The 16,616-nt window shown below is 37.5% G+C and overlaps 1 protein-coding gene across 2 annotated transcripts; it reads right to left on the bottom strand.

The window, feature by feature from the left end:
* Window positions 1-1,824: 1,824 nt before the first annotated feature.
* On the bottom strand, window positions 1,825-15,981 carry LOC140154293 (uncharacterized). 2 transcript variants are annotated; one of them, XM_072176872.1, is made up of 4 exons: window positions 15,789-15,981; window positions 5,705-5,977; window positions 4,335-4,653; window positions 1,825-2,661 (listed from the first exon to the last, which is right to left on the bottom strand). In XM_072176872.1, exons 1-3 carry the CDS (start codon window positions 15,865-15,867, stop codon window positions 4,541-4,543), a joined length of 465 nt encoding a protein of 154 aa, XP_072032973.1. In that variant the 5' UTR covers window positions 15,868-15,981; the 3' UTR covers window positions 1,825-2,661; window positions 4,335-4,540. The 2 variants fall into 2 exon arrangements, with proteins under 2 accessions (XP_072032973.1, XP_072032974.1); XM_072176873.1 differs by having other exon boundaries at window positions 4,335-4,650.
* Window positions 15,982-16,616: the final 635 nt, after the last annotated feature.

Genomic DNA, 16,616 nt, shown 5'->3' with positions numbered 1-16,616 from the left:
TTCATTCTGACCTCCTCAATTGGTTTCGTGCTTATTTAACAGGGCGGAAGCAGAGGATTGTTATTGATGGGGTTAATTCCGACTGGCTTCCCGTTGTTTCAGGGGTGCCCCAAGGTTCAATATTGGGGCCTATGCTTTTTCTTTTATACATTTATGACATGCCCAGTGTTGCCCAGAATTCTTTTTTAGCTTTGTTTGCAGACGACTCTAAATGTTATAAAAACATCTCTGATGTCTCTGATTGTCACATGCTCCAAAGTGATATTAATGCATTATTTAATTGAAGCAAAACTTAGGATCTCCATTTTCACCCCTCCAAATGACAGAACATATCAATCACCAGACGTAGGAATGCAATTCATCATGATTATAAAATGAATGGTGCCGTTCTAGACCGTGTTAGTTACATCAAAGATCTTGGTCTTGATATTTCCTCTTTCACTTGGGATGATCACATTAACAGGGTTGTTAAAAAGTGTAACAAAAAACTTGGTATGATTAAACACACCATTGGCTTCAATGCCCCTCGTAATGTATCCAGGACTTGGTTCGTAGTGATTTGGAATATTGCAGTCCCCTCTGGAGTGGTACCTCAAAGCGCAACATCCAGAAAGTTGAGGGGTCCAGAGAAGGGCAACTAAATTAATTTTAGATTATCACGAGGCTGAGTACAAAGACAGGTTAACCGAGCTAACTCTTCTTCCATTAAGTTTTAGAAGAGAATATGTTGTTCTCAATGTAGTTTTCAAGTGCAATCTGGGATTATATGACATCAATCTAGATGATTATGTAGTTTTTAATGGTATTAACAAAGACCGTCCCACCGCCAGGATTTCCTCTGATCCAGGGGCGTAGGCAGCTTTCTTGGTCAGGCAGTTGCATCATACAATACATTATACCGGTTTGGTTTTTAGAGAGGCTTTATTGGGACGATGTGCGCGTGTTAGGGCGCAAACAATTTGTATTTTGCACTATTTTCGCCTATGATTGTGATGAAACAGGCTTTATTGTGACAATTTTTGCGCGCACAGCGCGAAAAATTATATATTTTACACTATTTTGGGGGTGAATTTGGTGGAAAAGGGCGCTCCGTGCCCCTTTTCTTTTCCCCTCCAGATTTTATCTTTCATTTTTTGTCAGGGGGACACTCTGCCCCCCTTGCCACCCCACTGGCTACGCTACTGCTCTGATCCTTTGTTGCTGGTAAATCAGCTTTCTAAAACTGAGTGCCACAAGATGGGCTTTTTCAGCGTATTGTGCCCATTTGGAACCAGCTCCCTAGTATTATCAGATCTGCAAATTCTGTTGCTTCATTTAAGCAAGACAGGACTTGATGGTATTGCTGTAACTCGCTTAAACAGGACTTGATGGTGTTGTCGTAACTCGCTTGTGGGACTTGTTGGTGTTGTCGTAACTGGCCGCGGGGACTCACCTTTAGCTTACTTCGTGGGGGTAATTGACAAAAACCTAATCTCTGCGGGAGGTACCTTGCCTTTTTAACTCGCTTTTCTTTAACTCGCCTTTTTTTTAAAACTCGTCTAGTTATAGCTCCCCCGATTGCTGGTATTTATTTACTCCCTTAACTAGTAGTGACACTCCCAACCCAAACACATGGTCAGTAAGGGCCATGCACTATCACCTAGCTTGGTCACTTGGTCCTGTCTGGTCAGTTAATTGCTCATTGCCTGAAGGATGATATTATTTTAATTAGCCCTTGATGGCAATTTATTATCAGTAGGGATCAGCAGGGGTACAATTTTATTTCCTTTTTCATAGAGCAATAAATTGTGAAAAAGTAGAATTTAATGTCAGGTCTTAAAAACTTTATTTGTGAATGGATTTTCATCGTTGACAAAACAAAATGTATGTTTGATATGTCAATTATTTCATTGATATGATAGCATTTTCTTTAGTTTCCATCCATATATAATAACAGAGTCTTATCTGTTTTCAAAATAAACGTTTATCTTCGGCAGATTCAATTAGTTATGTTATCAGTAGGTATCCGGTAGGGTGCCAACATCGGGAAAATACTAATATTTACATTGTTATAGTCAAAAACAGATACTTTGTCCAAGGGCCAGTCTGCATGTGGCTCAGTGACAAACATACACGACAGAAACCGGCTGTGAAGGAGACTATGTGCACCCGATAACTTTCTAATAATAAAATCCGTTTTTGAGTATAATAAAGAAAGTCATGCATATGCAGAATGGAGCAAATTCCTATTGCCAACTTGGTAAAATGTATACTCGTAGCCCAATCTTTTAGGCCTACTTCATATCCAGTTTTGGTTTGTGGTTTCAAAATATTGCAATTAAACAATTTGGTTCTTTCAAATATGAGACACACAACCCCAAATCTAGTACAAACAATCATTATATTTATAAAGATAAAGCTAACATTCCATGCTAGACCCAAGACAAATTACACCTAAATTAAGTGTAAATTCAAGATTAACCCGTCCATGGCGGAAAAAAAAATTTAAAACAACTTTATTTGCAGCCAGCCTACTGGTTAAGCATTGCAGCCGACTACCTCCAGACGAAGAGCACACCAATTATACCATGCTTTAGGAATGATGCGCAGAATCCGTGTTCTGATTGGTTCCGGGAGAGATATAGAAACTTTGGTGTTTTGATCAGTATTGGCAGTAAATGTCTGTAGATAAAATAGACAAATGAAAATCAAATGACAGTCACAAACTCTTTTAAAATACCACCTGTCACCAGAGACAAGCACGTCATAAAAGAACCTTTATCAATTAATCAATTAAAGCACGTCATATTTAAAACAGCTCAAGTTGATGTCACGAAATGCTGGTATAGACCAAGGAGGTTAGATAGAAAGGAGAGGAAATAGATTACGTAACGCATATTGTTCCTTTGTGCGTATTTGAGTTTCCGAAACGCTATTCATCGAGAGGTACCTTTTTTTCGGGACAAAGGGCTTCCGCCATTAAATCGGTAACTGTCCTGACAGCGTATTGACGCTATAATAGGCAGGCTACTGTCAATAAGTGATCAAACGAAAGCCACGTGAAAGCGCCTACACGAGCGAGAGGTACCCTTTGTTCCCATACATCACAAGGGTGTAATTGAGTAGCCGTATAAGCACAAAAGGCACACATTAGCCGTGGGTGTACAGTTCGTTATCAGCCACTGATTTTAGGCGCTTCATTTAAATCGATTGCACATCAGAATTAAGGTTGCCAAGTCCACATGTCTTTAGTACTGTATACTGGTAATACTAGCATACTAGCATATACGTATACATGTAACATAATAATAAGTACTGGTGTAGGCCTATATAAAAAGTATTGACATTTTATTTTATTTCAAGAAGGAGATTGTCATACCCAGTGACGTACCGAAGGGGGGGCAGCTCTTCTGCGAGAGGTCTTGGGAGGGGAGGAGGGAGAAAGAGGTGGAAGAGGGGATATGGAGAATGAGAGGGGGACTGGAGGAAGAATGAAAGAGGAAGAAATGAAGAGAAAAAAATAGAAGTAAATAAAATAATAGAAAGATAAGGAAAATGAGAGGAATGAGAGGGGACAAAAAGTAAGAGGGGATGAAGAAGGGAATGGAGAAAGGAGAGGGTGTGATACTTTAGCAAGGAAAGAATAAGTACAGAGAAAGGAAAAGAAAGGGATGATAAATAAATGCAGGTCTAATAATAATTATTATAGACACTAAACACACAGCCCCCCCCCCACATAGGCCTAACACTAGCACTATAGGCAGCCATTCGATGATGTCAATGCTATTATGCGTTACGTAATTAAAACGCCCAGTCAGATGTACTTCACACCTACCAAGCACAAGTCACCCAAGTTCGAAATTTGGACGTTGATTGTACACTCTCATGAATATTGATTGGCAACATTTTCCAATATGTCAACGCTCAAATCGGACACAATAGAACAATAGACCTTCTGTAGATAACATGAAATGTGAAATCGACTAGCATCTTCACAGCGTTTTTTATGTAAATATAACTGTACAAATTCAAATTAAACCATGCACGTGCAGTACGTCTTTATGCAGTGGGCGAGTAGTGGTGTCATGTTCGCTCACACAGCTATGCTAACCGCAAGTAACATAGTGGAATGTTGGGAAGTGCTTAAATCATCCTCTGCTGCATAACCTTGGCGGGCTATTTTGAAACAGTTATGGTTGCACATGCAGGTACTTCTTTTTATCTATCATGCTGAATAAAGAAATCAAGAAAAAAATGTGTAACTATTTATTTTTTATTGTAGAAATTTTGCAATCTGTTGTTAAGGGAGTGTGACTTGTTTACAAGTTCTCCATAGTAAATTGTTTGACACTTACTATAACATTATTAGCAGCATCCCTTAGGGGCAACAATGAACTTTCGGAATCTCCCAATTCTATTTGAAGATGCGTTATCCACTCTCTATCCGGGTTATTCCCGCTTCCTTGTGTGATGATACCTGTTACTGTGACTACAGACAGGAAATCCACTTGGAACCATTTGTTGGGGTCATTACTTGCAGATGCCCAATATTTGCTGTTGTTTATTCTGCCCTTTGAAGGGGGAGATTGGAGTATGAAGTAGATGCGCTCAACTGTACATCAGGTATTATGGAGTTATGTTCCATACCAAGAGCCACTGGTGAACTGCATTCTGCTGGTGAGAGAAAAGAAGACTAAACATTATTGTGAATGATTTTGATAAAACTGGACGCAAAGCGTGGGAATAAAATTCTTCACTTAATTTGTTCGGAGTATATAGGCTCCTTTTGTATATCCCTTCTATCATCTAATTTCATCATCTATCATTTAATTTCATCATTTTCCCTTCTCTTTCAATTTAAGATCGTCATGCTGAACTAGCATTGCTTTTGGACACGGTCATATTCTGACCCTACCAGGACCCAAGCGAGCTTCCACATGGAACAAAAAAACTAAATACAGCAAAATAAGATAAAGTACGTCCTTAAAGATAAATGTACGTCCAACCTAAATGTACGCTAAAATTGATTTAGGAACGTACGTTAAAATTAAGTCTATGGTTGACGGACTTCTTTCATTTTGATGATCAATTAGCCTTTTTGAAATATGGCGGGCACAAAAGGAGAGGGCGTACTTTGGTTCTCTGCTGACAACTACCCAAATCAAAGTACACCCTCTCCATTTGTGCCCGCCATATTTCAAAAAGGCTAATGAGATGGGTTGTTATTTGGTTCGATGAAATGGATGATGACTAATGAAATGAAAATGAAATTTTGGTATTTTGCATTATTTTACAGTCTATCATATCAAAATGTACGAGTCACTGCATTGGTCAAAGTCCCGGGGTCAAAGTAATCGCTCATCGTTAGTGTTGTAAAGATTTCTGCTTCTGCTATATACTGTGCAATCACCGCCGGTTGGAGGTTATTCACGCACAGACTGATCATTCATAAACAAACCTCATAATCCATAATTATGATAATTATGGGTAAAAGCTCAACATTCTGACCCCCTCACACAATGCTAAAACTTACTTGCAAAATTATGTAGCAAAAGAATTAGTGCACCTGATGATGTATTAGTGCACCTGATAATCGGACGAAATTTCGTGTTAACGAAACGTAGTACCGTTATGCAGCAAAAGATTAGTATAGGCTTACCCATAAGTGTCACTTAATTACAAAAACAGTTACTTGACTAATTTTGTCTTAAAAATGTTTTCTTACCTTGTGCTAGTGCCGTCGATTCATGAGAAGTTGTATCTTTAGAAGTTGTTTGGTATAAGGTCGTTGTCTCAGAAGAAGTTCCCACAGATGTTGTTCCTTCGGAGGAAGTTTTCCCAGAGGTTGTTACCTCCAATGTTGTTCCTTCAGAGGTTGTTTTCTCCAGATATGTTCCTTCAGAAATAATTCCCTCAGATGTAGTTGTCTCGGAAGAAGTAGCTTTCTCAGAAGTGGTTTCCTCCAAAGTTGTCCCCTCGGACATATCGGAAGTTGTTCCTGCGAAAGTTATTTCTATCAATAATTACCAAGCACGATATAATGTTATGTAATACTATACACGATTCGGTCTTTTAGTATATACCTCGAATCAGGAAAGCGAGTGAAGTCATAACACACACGATCCAATACATACACTTTTGCAAATTAAATGAAATCAATGAAAATTGATTGGAATCAAAGCATTTATGAGTGAATCATGGTGACAATCAACGATGGAGTACTAAAATGTATAAACAAATCTCTGTGAAATTAACACAACGTTTCACCAGATTTCTAGCCAATATAACCGGGTATATAACATATCTCACGCAGTTCCAATTCACATTTTTGACCAATTCGTGCTAATTCTTTATCTGATATAGGCAAAGTAAAGTGGATACAGAACGGATTGAAAAAAGAACCCGTGCAATATCGTCCCTGTTTATATATCCTAATTTTATTATAAATACATATGAATTCTCTACACATTTAGTCATTTTCAAGAAAATATTAAAAAATATTGAATTGATTTCATTTGAAATGTAAATTATACTGATTAAATTAGTATACTAAATCAGTTGATTTCATTGGGTTTTGCCATGGAATTTTAATTAATGGAATTTTACTTAAAAGTCCTTTGAATGAAGAAATAGGAGATAACACGATAACATTTCACATTACAACATAATGTGTTCGTTGCTAAATTTATTACACGAGTGTCTCCACCATGTCCACTGTGTCGAGCAAAACGGTAATTTTGTTCCAACAGTATACTGAAATATAATGCTTGTAAATATATAAATAAAAATATAAACACAAATTCAAAGTATAGACCTCTGGCAAGGCAACCGTTACTTAAAGTTTCACGGAATACCCTCACTTACGATCATTGGGTAAACCGATCATCAGACGGATAGTTTGTCATGATTTCAAATTTACAGAAATGTAATGGGTTTGAGCACTTTAAATTCCAAAGTTAGTCACTTGTAAAGTAAACTTGTTATAAATAAAAATATATATATTTAATAGTTTTTGATCATTTGATTAAAAAACACTGCTTTCCCACATTTTCTTATCCACACCATTGTAATACTAGTGGATATATGCCACCAAACCAGTTTTGGGTTGGGAAGGCCTTACACACAGTCTGCCGGTTGCCATGGTTGCGAAGGCTTTAATCCCCTGTTCAGTCCAAGAGAGCGCCAAATATGGATCAGGAGTATTACATAATAATACCCTGCTATGACAATAGCTGCACTAGGCTAATCGTATAATCTCCTTATGTGGTTAGCATGGCTGGGCCAGGAAATCCACAAGGTCAGCCAATGTATGTACATGTATTCGGTACATGTGCCATATCTTTTACAATGGGTGATAAATTTCTGGTTTGTTTTATTTCAAAACGCAACAGTCGATATTCTAAAGCTTGGTCCAAATCCAAGAGAAGAACCAACTCTAGTAATGTATGTGGTTTCAAATTATATCGGCCGTTGCCTTTTTGATAGAAATGGTGTTTGTTGATGTGCACAGTTTCCCATTAGATCATAACATGCTGTTGTACATCCAAGGTCAAAGGTCTTTTAATCCATATTTGGCGTTGTTATGGGCTGCTGTTGCATGTTGTTAGGCACACTTTAATTGGATTACGTAACTGATCTGCTCCGGTGACTGCACTGACGCTTAGCAGTGCTGTAAACAACACATTTTGGGGTTAAATTAAGATAAAAAGTGATCAAATTATTCTAAAAATTCCTTGCAATTTTGATTATCACCAACGTAAACTTGAATCCGTCTTTAAATCACCGCAATTGGCCACACGACGGCTAAGATGCAAGCGAATACGCACCCATACACAAACCTATTAAATTCGGCATAGAAACAGTGGCGAAAACAGATCTCAAAAATCACTTTTTCTTGAAAAGCGCCCCTTCAGATTTTAATGTTGGTTGAGACAAGTAAATAAATAAATAAATAAATAAATAAATAAATACATAAATATATAAATAAATAAATGGGTTTGAGCACTTTTAATTCCAAAGTTAGTCAACTGAAAAACAATACTTGTTAAATAAATAGATAAATAAATAAATAAGCAAGGAATGTATTTATATAAGCTGGGCCTATTTTAGAAAACCTTAGTTCATAAATAATAACGTAATGTTTCAACAGTAGGATTTCAACACAAATTAGGCATAGGCCTACTGGCAAATATTTTGCTGGACAATACTTCCTGATGCGGATGGTCGAATCTGCACATTGTGACATTCGTCCTCATTGCTCTAAATGGATTGATTCAAAAAAGTTTATGGTACCCGACGTTCTACGGCTTTTTATGAAAATATCGCGGAAAAGACCAAAATTGAATACAAATGGGGTTTTAAATTGAACTTTAGAATTTGAAAAGTATAAATCACGTTAGGTCTAAGGCTGTGCTAACACTTTTCTTTGATGACTTTGACCACAATTTTTTACTTTTTCCAAATATCTTAAAAATTCAAGAATCTAAGCTAATTGAACAGATAGTAGTTATATATTAAACAGTACGAATAGGCCTAAATAATTCAACGAAAACCAATAGCATAACACAGTTTATCAATTAAGCCTATCAATAACAATAATCGGCGTCGACCATTTTATATTTTATTGATGAAATCATCAAACCATAAAGACGGTAATGAAGATATATAAACCAAGGCTGTCGAAACAAAATTCATTTATCTTGAATAAAAAAGCTCAAAGTTCTTTTGTGCTTTAAAAAGGTCAGTTCAATTATAATTAAGATGGAAAAAGAAAACCTATATGTGGCCGTACACTACGTATCAGCCGTAAAGTCGTAAAGTGTTTAGAAAATATATATCATACGCTTTAAAATGGTATATCATTTTACTTTAAACGATATCCAGAAGCGGGGTTATGGTTTGTTGAACTCTGCTCGGTCATTTCAAATCATCCCCAAGTCAACAAGGTTCAGGATGTCCTCTCATTGTTAATTGTTGGTTATACATACCTAGACAAAATACAATGCTTTTTAATCCACCACTTGAACAGGATTTAGCCAAAGCAAACAAAGACCAGAGCTATTTAAGGATTCTATAGAAATAGGTAGAAGCTTATTATCCTCTTCAGCAATAGGATTATTGATTGGTTTAAACGGTGTAAATGAGATAATAATAATAATAATAATTTATTCTTATATAGCGCATTACATCAAAGACCACAAGGCGCTTTACAATTAAAACATGTGTACATAAAACAAAATACCCATTGAATTATAAATATACATCATTAAGAAATAAGAAACAAAGGAAATAGGCACACGATGAACATTGCACAAAAGGGATTGCACGGAAAAAATGCATGCAAAATGAGCAGAGAAACAACTAAGTGAAATGTTCAAAGTGACGGCATAAGCAATAAAGCAAAATAAGTTTAACCAAATAACAATTTTGTATAAACAACGGCAATATACTGCAAACAAATATCAGAGATGAAATCAGAATCATAAAACACAATTTTTTAAACCGCCAAGCTGTACACTACATTGATAACACGTGAGTAGAAAACAACAAAAATGAAAATGAAGTATACAGCGAGGCAATTAAACACATGATCAATTCAATGTAATATCAAAAATGGCAAGACACAAATCAAATTGAATATGAAAAATTCCAAACAAATGGATACTTTTAACGCAAACAATACCAAAAGTGGCGAAGCAAACATATTTACACCAGGTATAATACTCAAATGAACAGAGCAATCACGAGAACAACCAAGAAAATAACTTGAGTTATACGAGGTGTAGGCAGAATATTATGCGAAACATATTGCACACTTTTTTAAACATAATTAATAACCAAAATTGCACAATTATTAATAATACAATAATATCAAAATATCAACAAACAATACCTGAGTGGCGAAGCAAACATATATAACTACACCAGGTATAATGCTCAAATGAAAAGAGCAAGACACATCACGAGAGCAACCAAGAAAAAATAACCAAAACGATTTGTAGACAAAATATTATGTGAAACATATTGCACATTTTTTTAAACATAATTGATAACAAAAATTTTCATAATAATTAATAATACAATAATATCAAAATATCAACAAACAAAAGCAAAGTGTCGAAGCAAACATAATTATCTACACCAGGTATAATGCTCAAATGAAAAGAGCAAGACACGTCACGAGAGCAACCAAGAAGAAACATGAGTTATACGAGGTGTAGACAAAACATTATGCGAAACATATTGCATACTTTTTTAAACATAATTAATAACAAAACTTGCATAATAATTCATAATACAATAATATCAAAATACGATGTAATAGTTCAGACAACGAGTATACAAATCCAAATGATGAAAAAATTTGCGAGTAACACGAAGATACACGAAGCACAGAAAATGATGGCAATGCTAACTTGATGCAGAACATTGACGTTATTATAACTAGAGGAGAGGTTACTAGCACTTCACTCTAGTTAAATCAGAATAATATTGCGAACATTAATCAGAAGCAGATGGAATGATATACTGTATGCAAAATGAAGCGGTAAGTGACACAAGGGGAGAGGTTGCTAGCACGTCACCCAAGTGTTGTGGTGATGGTTAATCCACGCAAAAACTGTGAGCAAACAAAGTAGATGACGAAATCATAGACAAAAACCACCAGGGGAGAGGTTACTAGCACTTCACCCTGGTGTGATACACTAAATAATGCATAAAAGAGCATACATGTCGCACCAAATTTGAGGTACCTATGAATACGACCTCACGCACATTTTACACTGTACTCGGAATACAATTTGCTGACTTTACGGCTCATTCGCAGTGTACGGCCACATATGCAAATAAGCTGATGAGAATAAACAGTCAAGATTAATAGGAAAATTTTCACGGGAAAATTTTCTGGACACGTGACACACATGGGCGCAGACATATTAGCATAATGGAATGTGACCCCGAGCACAGCGTGTGGTCTTTCAATGTATTTGAATAGGAAGAATTTCTCACTGGATGCAAAATAAGTTACTTGTCGGACGTTTATAATGTTATAACAAGAGTTTCCGTAGATAAATATTTTTTTCCGTAGGTAAATATTTTTTAAATTACGTTTTAATGATATTGTGAAGAAATTAAGATTGCATGATTTTCAATAATTTTGCAAAACACGAATTTCTATCAAAACTTCGGCCAAAAATACTATTCCAATTCAAAATAACTAAGACTTGAATAGCGAGGTCACCGCCGGGGGTCAGGGATCAGGCTCGAGGTTACACTCACATTGAAACGCATTGGTCACGTGTCCAGAAAATTTTCCCGTGAAAATTTACCTATTAATCTTGACTGATAAATGGATGTTTAAAACAAACGCGAGGCTCCAATGATGAACTGATGGAGTTGAATTTCCTGTTTTCGACCTTTGATGTCCTTTCTATTGATCGGATTAGGGCATTATATAAAGAAGGGAGCTCAAGTCCTTGATCACGGTTGAGGACTTGAGCTCCTTACATTATATACCAGAACTCGGCAAAACTTCAGCGTATATTCAAAACCTACAGGGTAGCCACCAGCTTCAAACCTCACACAATTCTTCGCAAAATCCTTGTGTCACCTAAGGACCCAGTTCCAATTGAAGAACGCTGTGGTTGCATATAATAATAATAATAATAATAATAATGAGAGATTTAATATAGCGCCCAACGCAAATAGCCTCTGGGCGCTTTACAAAACCAAACCTAGGGAACAAAAAATTTAAAAACAATATATAGCCTAACTTAAACATACTATTACACATACACAATATTGCAAGAAAATGACCGGGTACATTGCACAAGATTGGAAGCACACAGCAACTCTTAGGTGGGGAGCCGAGCCGGGAGAAGAAACAGAGCAAAAACAAGGCGCCGGCAAAACGCAGACCAGTCCACCACCCTGAGTCACTATGCAGGTCCAATCAAGTACAAATAATAATGGCAACAACAACAATGCATTAACAAAATTAAATAAGTTAAAAACAAGAATCAAATCAAAAGCAAAATGATTCCAAGAGTCAGATCATGCAGTGCTCCGCAGCCGGAGGCACAGAAGAGAACGCAAACAAAAGGAAACGGAGAACTGCATAACCCAACCATGAGAAAAATACAGAGCGGCTTAATGGCAAAACCATCAGATTATATACGAGTTTGATCCAAGGCACAATAATTAAAAATATAAATATTATATCAGCTAACAAGTACAATAAATATTATAATACAGATCTAAAAGCATAATAACTTAACATACTATTACACATACACACTATTGCAAGGTAATCGATTACATGGTTGTACAAGATTGGAATCACACACAGCAACTCATAAGTGGGGAACCAAGCCGGGAGGAAACAGAGCGGACGCTAGGTACCGACAAAACGCAGAACACTCCACCACCCTGAGCTACTATGCAAGTCCAATCAAGTACTGATACAAGAGGCGGCATTAAAGAACCAAAACAAATATGCATGTCAAACACAGTGAACTAAAGCAACAGAAAATTATTATTTTAAACATGCTAAAAATGACATTCAAAAGCAAAAATGATTCCAAGAATCAGATCATGCAGCGCTCCGCAACCGGCCCTAAACGGACTGAAGCTCAGAACAAAACAAAAGAAACGGAGATCTGCATAACCCAACCAAGTCATAACAAGGCACATTTTCTTATAAAATAATTTTATAATATATCAGCAAACAACATACAGTAAATGCAGATTATACAATATAAAAGAGCAAAAACAAAGTGATCTGTGACCGGCACAATAATAACAAGAATTCAAAATTGGCGACCCAGGAGAGGAGAGGTTACCAGCACATTCACTCTCAGCAAGTGCAACAGCAACTTGCTCCCTAGGATGGAAATGGTTAGTAGGCGCAACAGCGACCTACTCCCAACAATTTGGGCTGGGTTAAAATTGCACGACGAAACAAAAGTAAGTGACCGGCACCGGTGAGATGTAGAAATACCCTGGAGAGGAGAGGTTACCAGCACAATCACTCTCAGTAAATGCAACAGCAACTTACTCCCTATGATGGAAAAATGGGCAGGGTCAATTCAACACAATATAAAACAAAATAAACAATATCATGGTGGAACAATATACATTAATCAGGAAGCGTGAACAGATGGGTTTTCAAGTTGGTCTTGAATTGGTCGACAGATTGTGAACTGCGAATGAATGATGGTAGTTGATTCCAAAGAGATGGTAGTGCGGCTGAAGAGAATGAGCGATAACCGTATGAAGCAGTCTTGAGCGCGATAGTTGGCGGAGGCTGCAAAAGCAATTCAGATGATGAGCGAAGAAGGCGAGTTGGCTTTCGAATGACAATGATTTCCTTGATGTAATCAGGTGCTAACCCATGAATAGCCTTGAAGGTAATGAGAAGAATTTTGAATATGATTCTCTTCTTGACAGGCAGCCAGTGGAGTTGGCGCAACACAGGTTTCATGTGACAGCGACATTTTACTCGGGTAACCAACCGGGCAGCAGCGTTTTGAATCCTCTGTAATTTATCAACTTCTGAAATGGGAAGACCGTATAACAATGAATTGCAATTATCTAACCGCGATGTGATGAATGCGTGTACCAACTTCTCAGTAGATGGCTGATCGAGAAAGCTCCGCAATCTTCCAATTTTGTACAACGCGAACGACGCACTCTTGCAAATGCTGTTGACATGCTTAGACATGGTCATGTTGGTGTCGATAACAACGCCGAGATTCCGTGCAGAAGATGATGTTAAAACGTCGACGTCGCCAATATGAAGAGATGAAATCGGTGCAGACGGAACAAAACGAGAATTGAGGTGAAGAATCTCAGTTTTGCTGTCATTTAGCATGAGCATGTTTTTCACCATCCAGCACTTAACAACCTTAATATACCAGATTAACTACACCGAATGCACAAAATCTTACATCGGACAGTCTGGAAGACAACTGGGACAGAGACTTAAAGAACATAAGTCCACTGCCCCAGCAGGACACCCTCTGCCGTGTCTGAACACAGTACTGATACTGGTGCGGGAGGTCCTTCAAATCAGAAAACCCACTCCAGCGCTCAATCGTGATCAAGGACTTAAGCTCTCTTCATTATGTAATACCCTAATCCGATTAATAGAAAGGACATCAAAGGTCGAGAATATGACATTCAACTCCATCAGTTCATCATTGGAGCCCTCCTGATGAGGATGTGTGTTGTACATATCGAAATATTGAGGTAACTATCTCAATATATGTTTGTGTTGAATGACAGTTTAAATCTACTTAGCTTGTTTATCTACCAACACGTATGAGCATACACAGTGATATACGACAAAACTTCGGCAAGGATTGTCTTAATTCTGTCAGAGACTTTGAAAGGACATCGCGTAAAATCGCGAGGAATAAGAACCATCTCCGATTCAACCTTTGTTGTTTCAACTCGCGGATATACGCCAAATATCGGTTGAAATCGTGTGTGAAAGGTTATAAAGTCAATAACATTCTCAAACACGCTGAAAGAGCTCTACTCAATGAGAGAATTAGACAAAACAATTTAAAGATAAAATCATTGGAATCAAAACAAAAGAAAGTTAAGGATAAATTACGCTAGGAACTGCCAGATTCGGAATTTGATCGTGTGTGCTAGTTCACCACTGCTGACTGCTGCGCAGTTAGGAGAACATCGGACTGTAAAAGAACGTCAAATCCGTAAGTTTGCTTTGCTAAAAGAAGTGCCGAATCCATACAGTTATTACCAGAATGGATGCATAATTCTTAAAAGACACTAATTTCAACAAGGATAAGTTAACTTGTCATCCAAGGTATTAACAGCAGCAGAAACCAAGGTACTCCTTGTACACTGAATACACCATTAAAAGACTTCAGTATAGTAGAAGCATTGATGCAGACCCGGCAGCTGAGTTAAGAGCCAAAGCTACCAGCTCGCTCAAGTCAGCTAAACCTCCCAAAAGTAATATTTCTCGTGAGGAAAGAAATGTTCTCTGTAACTTAAAGAAGAACAAGAAAATTCTCCTCCTTCCACCCGACAAAGGTCGAGGATGTGTTACATTGGATAAAGAACAGTGTGATCAAAAACTTTGTTGAGTGATACTAAAACCTACCATAAGCTCAATAATGACCCAACCAAATCTCATCGTACCAAGCTCATTAAGTTACTGAAAGACTTTAAGAAATCCGGCAACCTTAGTGAAAAGTCTATGGACTTCCAAAAATACACAAGGAGGGAGCCCCATTGCGGCCTACGAATCTGGCAAGTTACAAGCAAATAGTTTGTCTGCAGTAGTAGGGAAATCAGATCATCACTTCAAAAATACTGAAGACTTTGTTACTCGCATTAAGGATCTTCGTATTGAATCAGACGAAATCCTTGTATCCTATGATGTGTCCTGTTTGTTTACGTGCATACCAGTTAACAACGCTATCCGAGTAGTTTCAGATTTACTCAAGGGGATTCTTCCTGGAAAATTAAAACAGATCTTTCCGCTCATCAGGTAATTGAACTATTACAACTCTACCTCAACAGTGCCTATTTTGTAGCCCAACATGCCCAAGGAGAGTTTTATCAACAATGGGAGGGTTGCACTATGGGGGGGGGGCAGATATTGCAAACCTGTTCATGGAGTATTTTGAAACAGAAACACTTAAAACGCCACTATCAAACATCTGCTTACGTTATGTGGATGACACATTTGCGAGCACCAAGGAGTAGGCTATAATTTAAAGAGTTTAGCACTGATTTCATGATTCATGACCGCAACAAATTTGGTTCATACATACCTTGGTCGCATGATCTTGATATGAAGGCGTCGATGTCCTCTGCACTCATCCGTGTGTATTCTTGCATGTCCAGTATCATCCCTGCGAGTGATACGGAGTCACAGGAACAGTGGTTGCCATCCGCCCCCGTAAGAACCCAGCGCGTTTTCTTCCCGTCATTTTGTATGAAGCAGTTGTTCTTTTTCGCACAAACGAATGCTATAATAAAGTATCCGAGGGTACATTAAAAGACATGTTTATTGGGTGTGAATAATAGCAATGAAGCATTCGTTTTATAATACGGGTTAATTTAATGTAAGCTTTAGACAATGTGTCTGGCCAAAGAGAACCATCAAGTCTTCAACAATACCGTAACTAGAAATCATGCAATGTCTTAGAAATACACAACTACAGAAGAGTTGGCTATGTCCTGTGTGGTGGGTACAGGCCCCATAGCCTAACTGGCCGGAGAAGTATCTCAAAACCGGCTTCACAGGATTGTGTTTTCAGGCATTATGAACAATATTTTTCCAATGTCTTATTGTTGAAGGCAGTCTGTTCCAGTTGCAAGATACTTGCCCGGGATACTTGCTACGGCACGATTTTACAGTGTACATATGTTATTATGATCAGAGTACAAGTGAGGAAAGATTAATAAAATAATGATCATGATGATTGCTAATATTCCACCACGAATTGTAATAAAACATGTATAGAACAAACCTGATATAACCATCAGAATAAGAATATCAATCCAGCGAAGCATAGTGTCAATTAATTGTGACGTCTTGTTGTCCATACACGATCCACAACAATGACGCGAAAACGCCCGGGCAACCGCCGATGTTG

Source organism: Amphiura filiformis, chromosome 6, assembly GCF_039555335.1.
Source record: "Amphiura filiformis chromosome 6, Afil_fr2py, whole genome shotgun sequence".
In the NCBI taxonomy this organism is placed as follows: domain Eukaryota; kingdom Metazoa; phylum Echinodermata; class Ophiuroidea; order Amphilepidida; family Amphiuridae; genus Amphiura; species Amphiura filiformis.
Note: the sequence above shows the minus strand (reverse complement) of the source record. Positions and strands in the feature narration are given on the sequence as shown.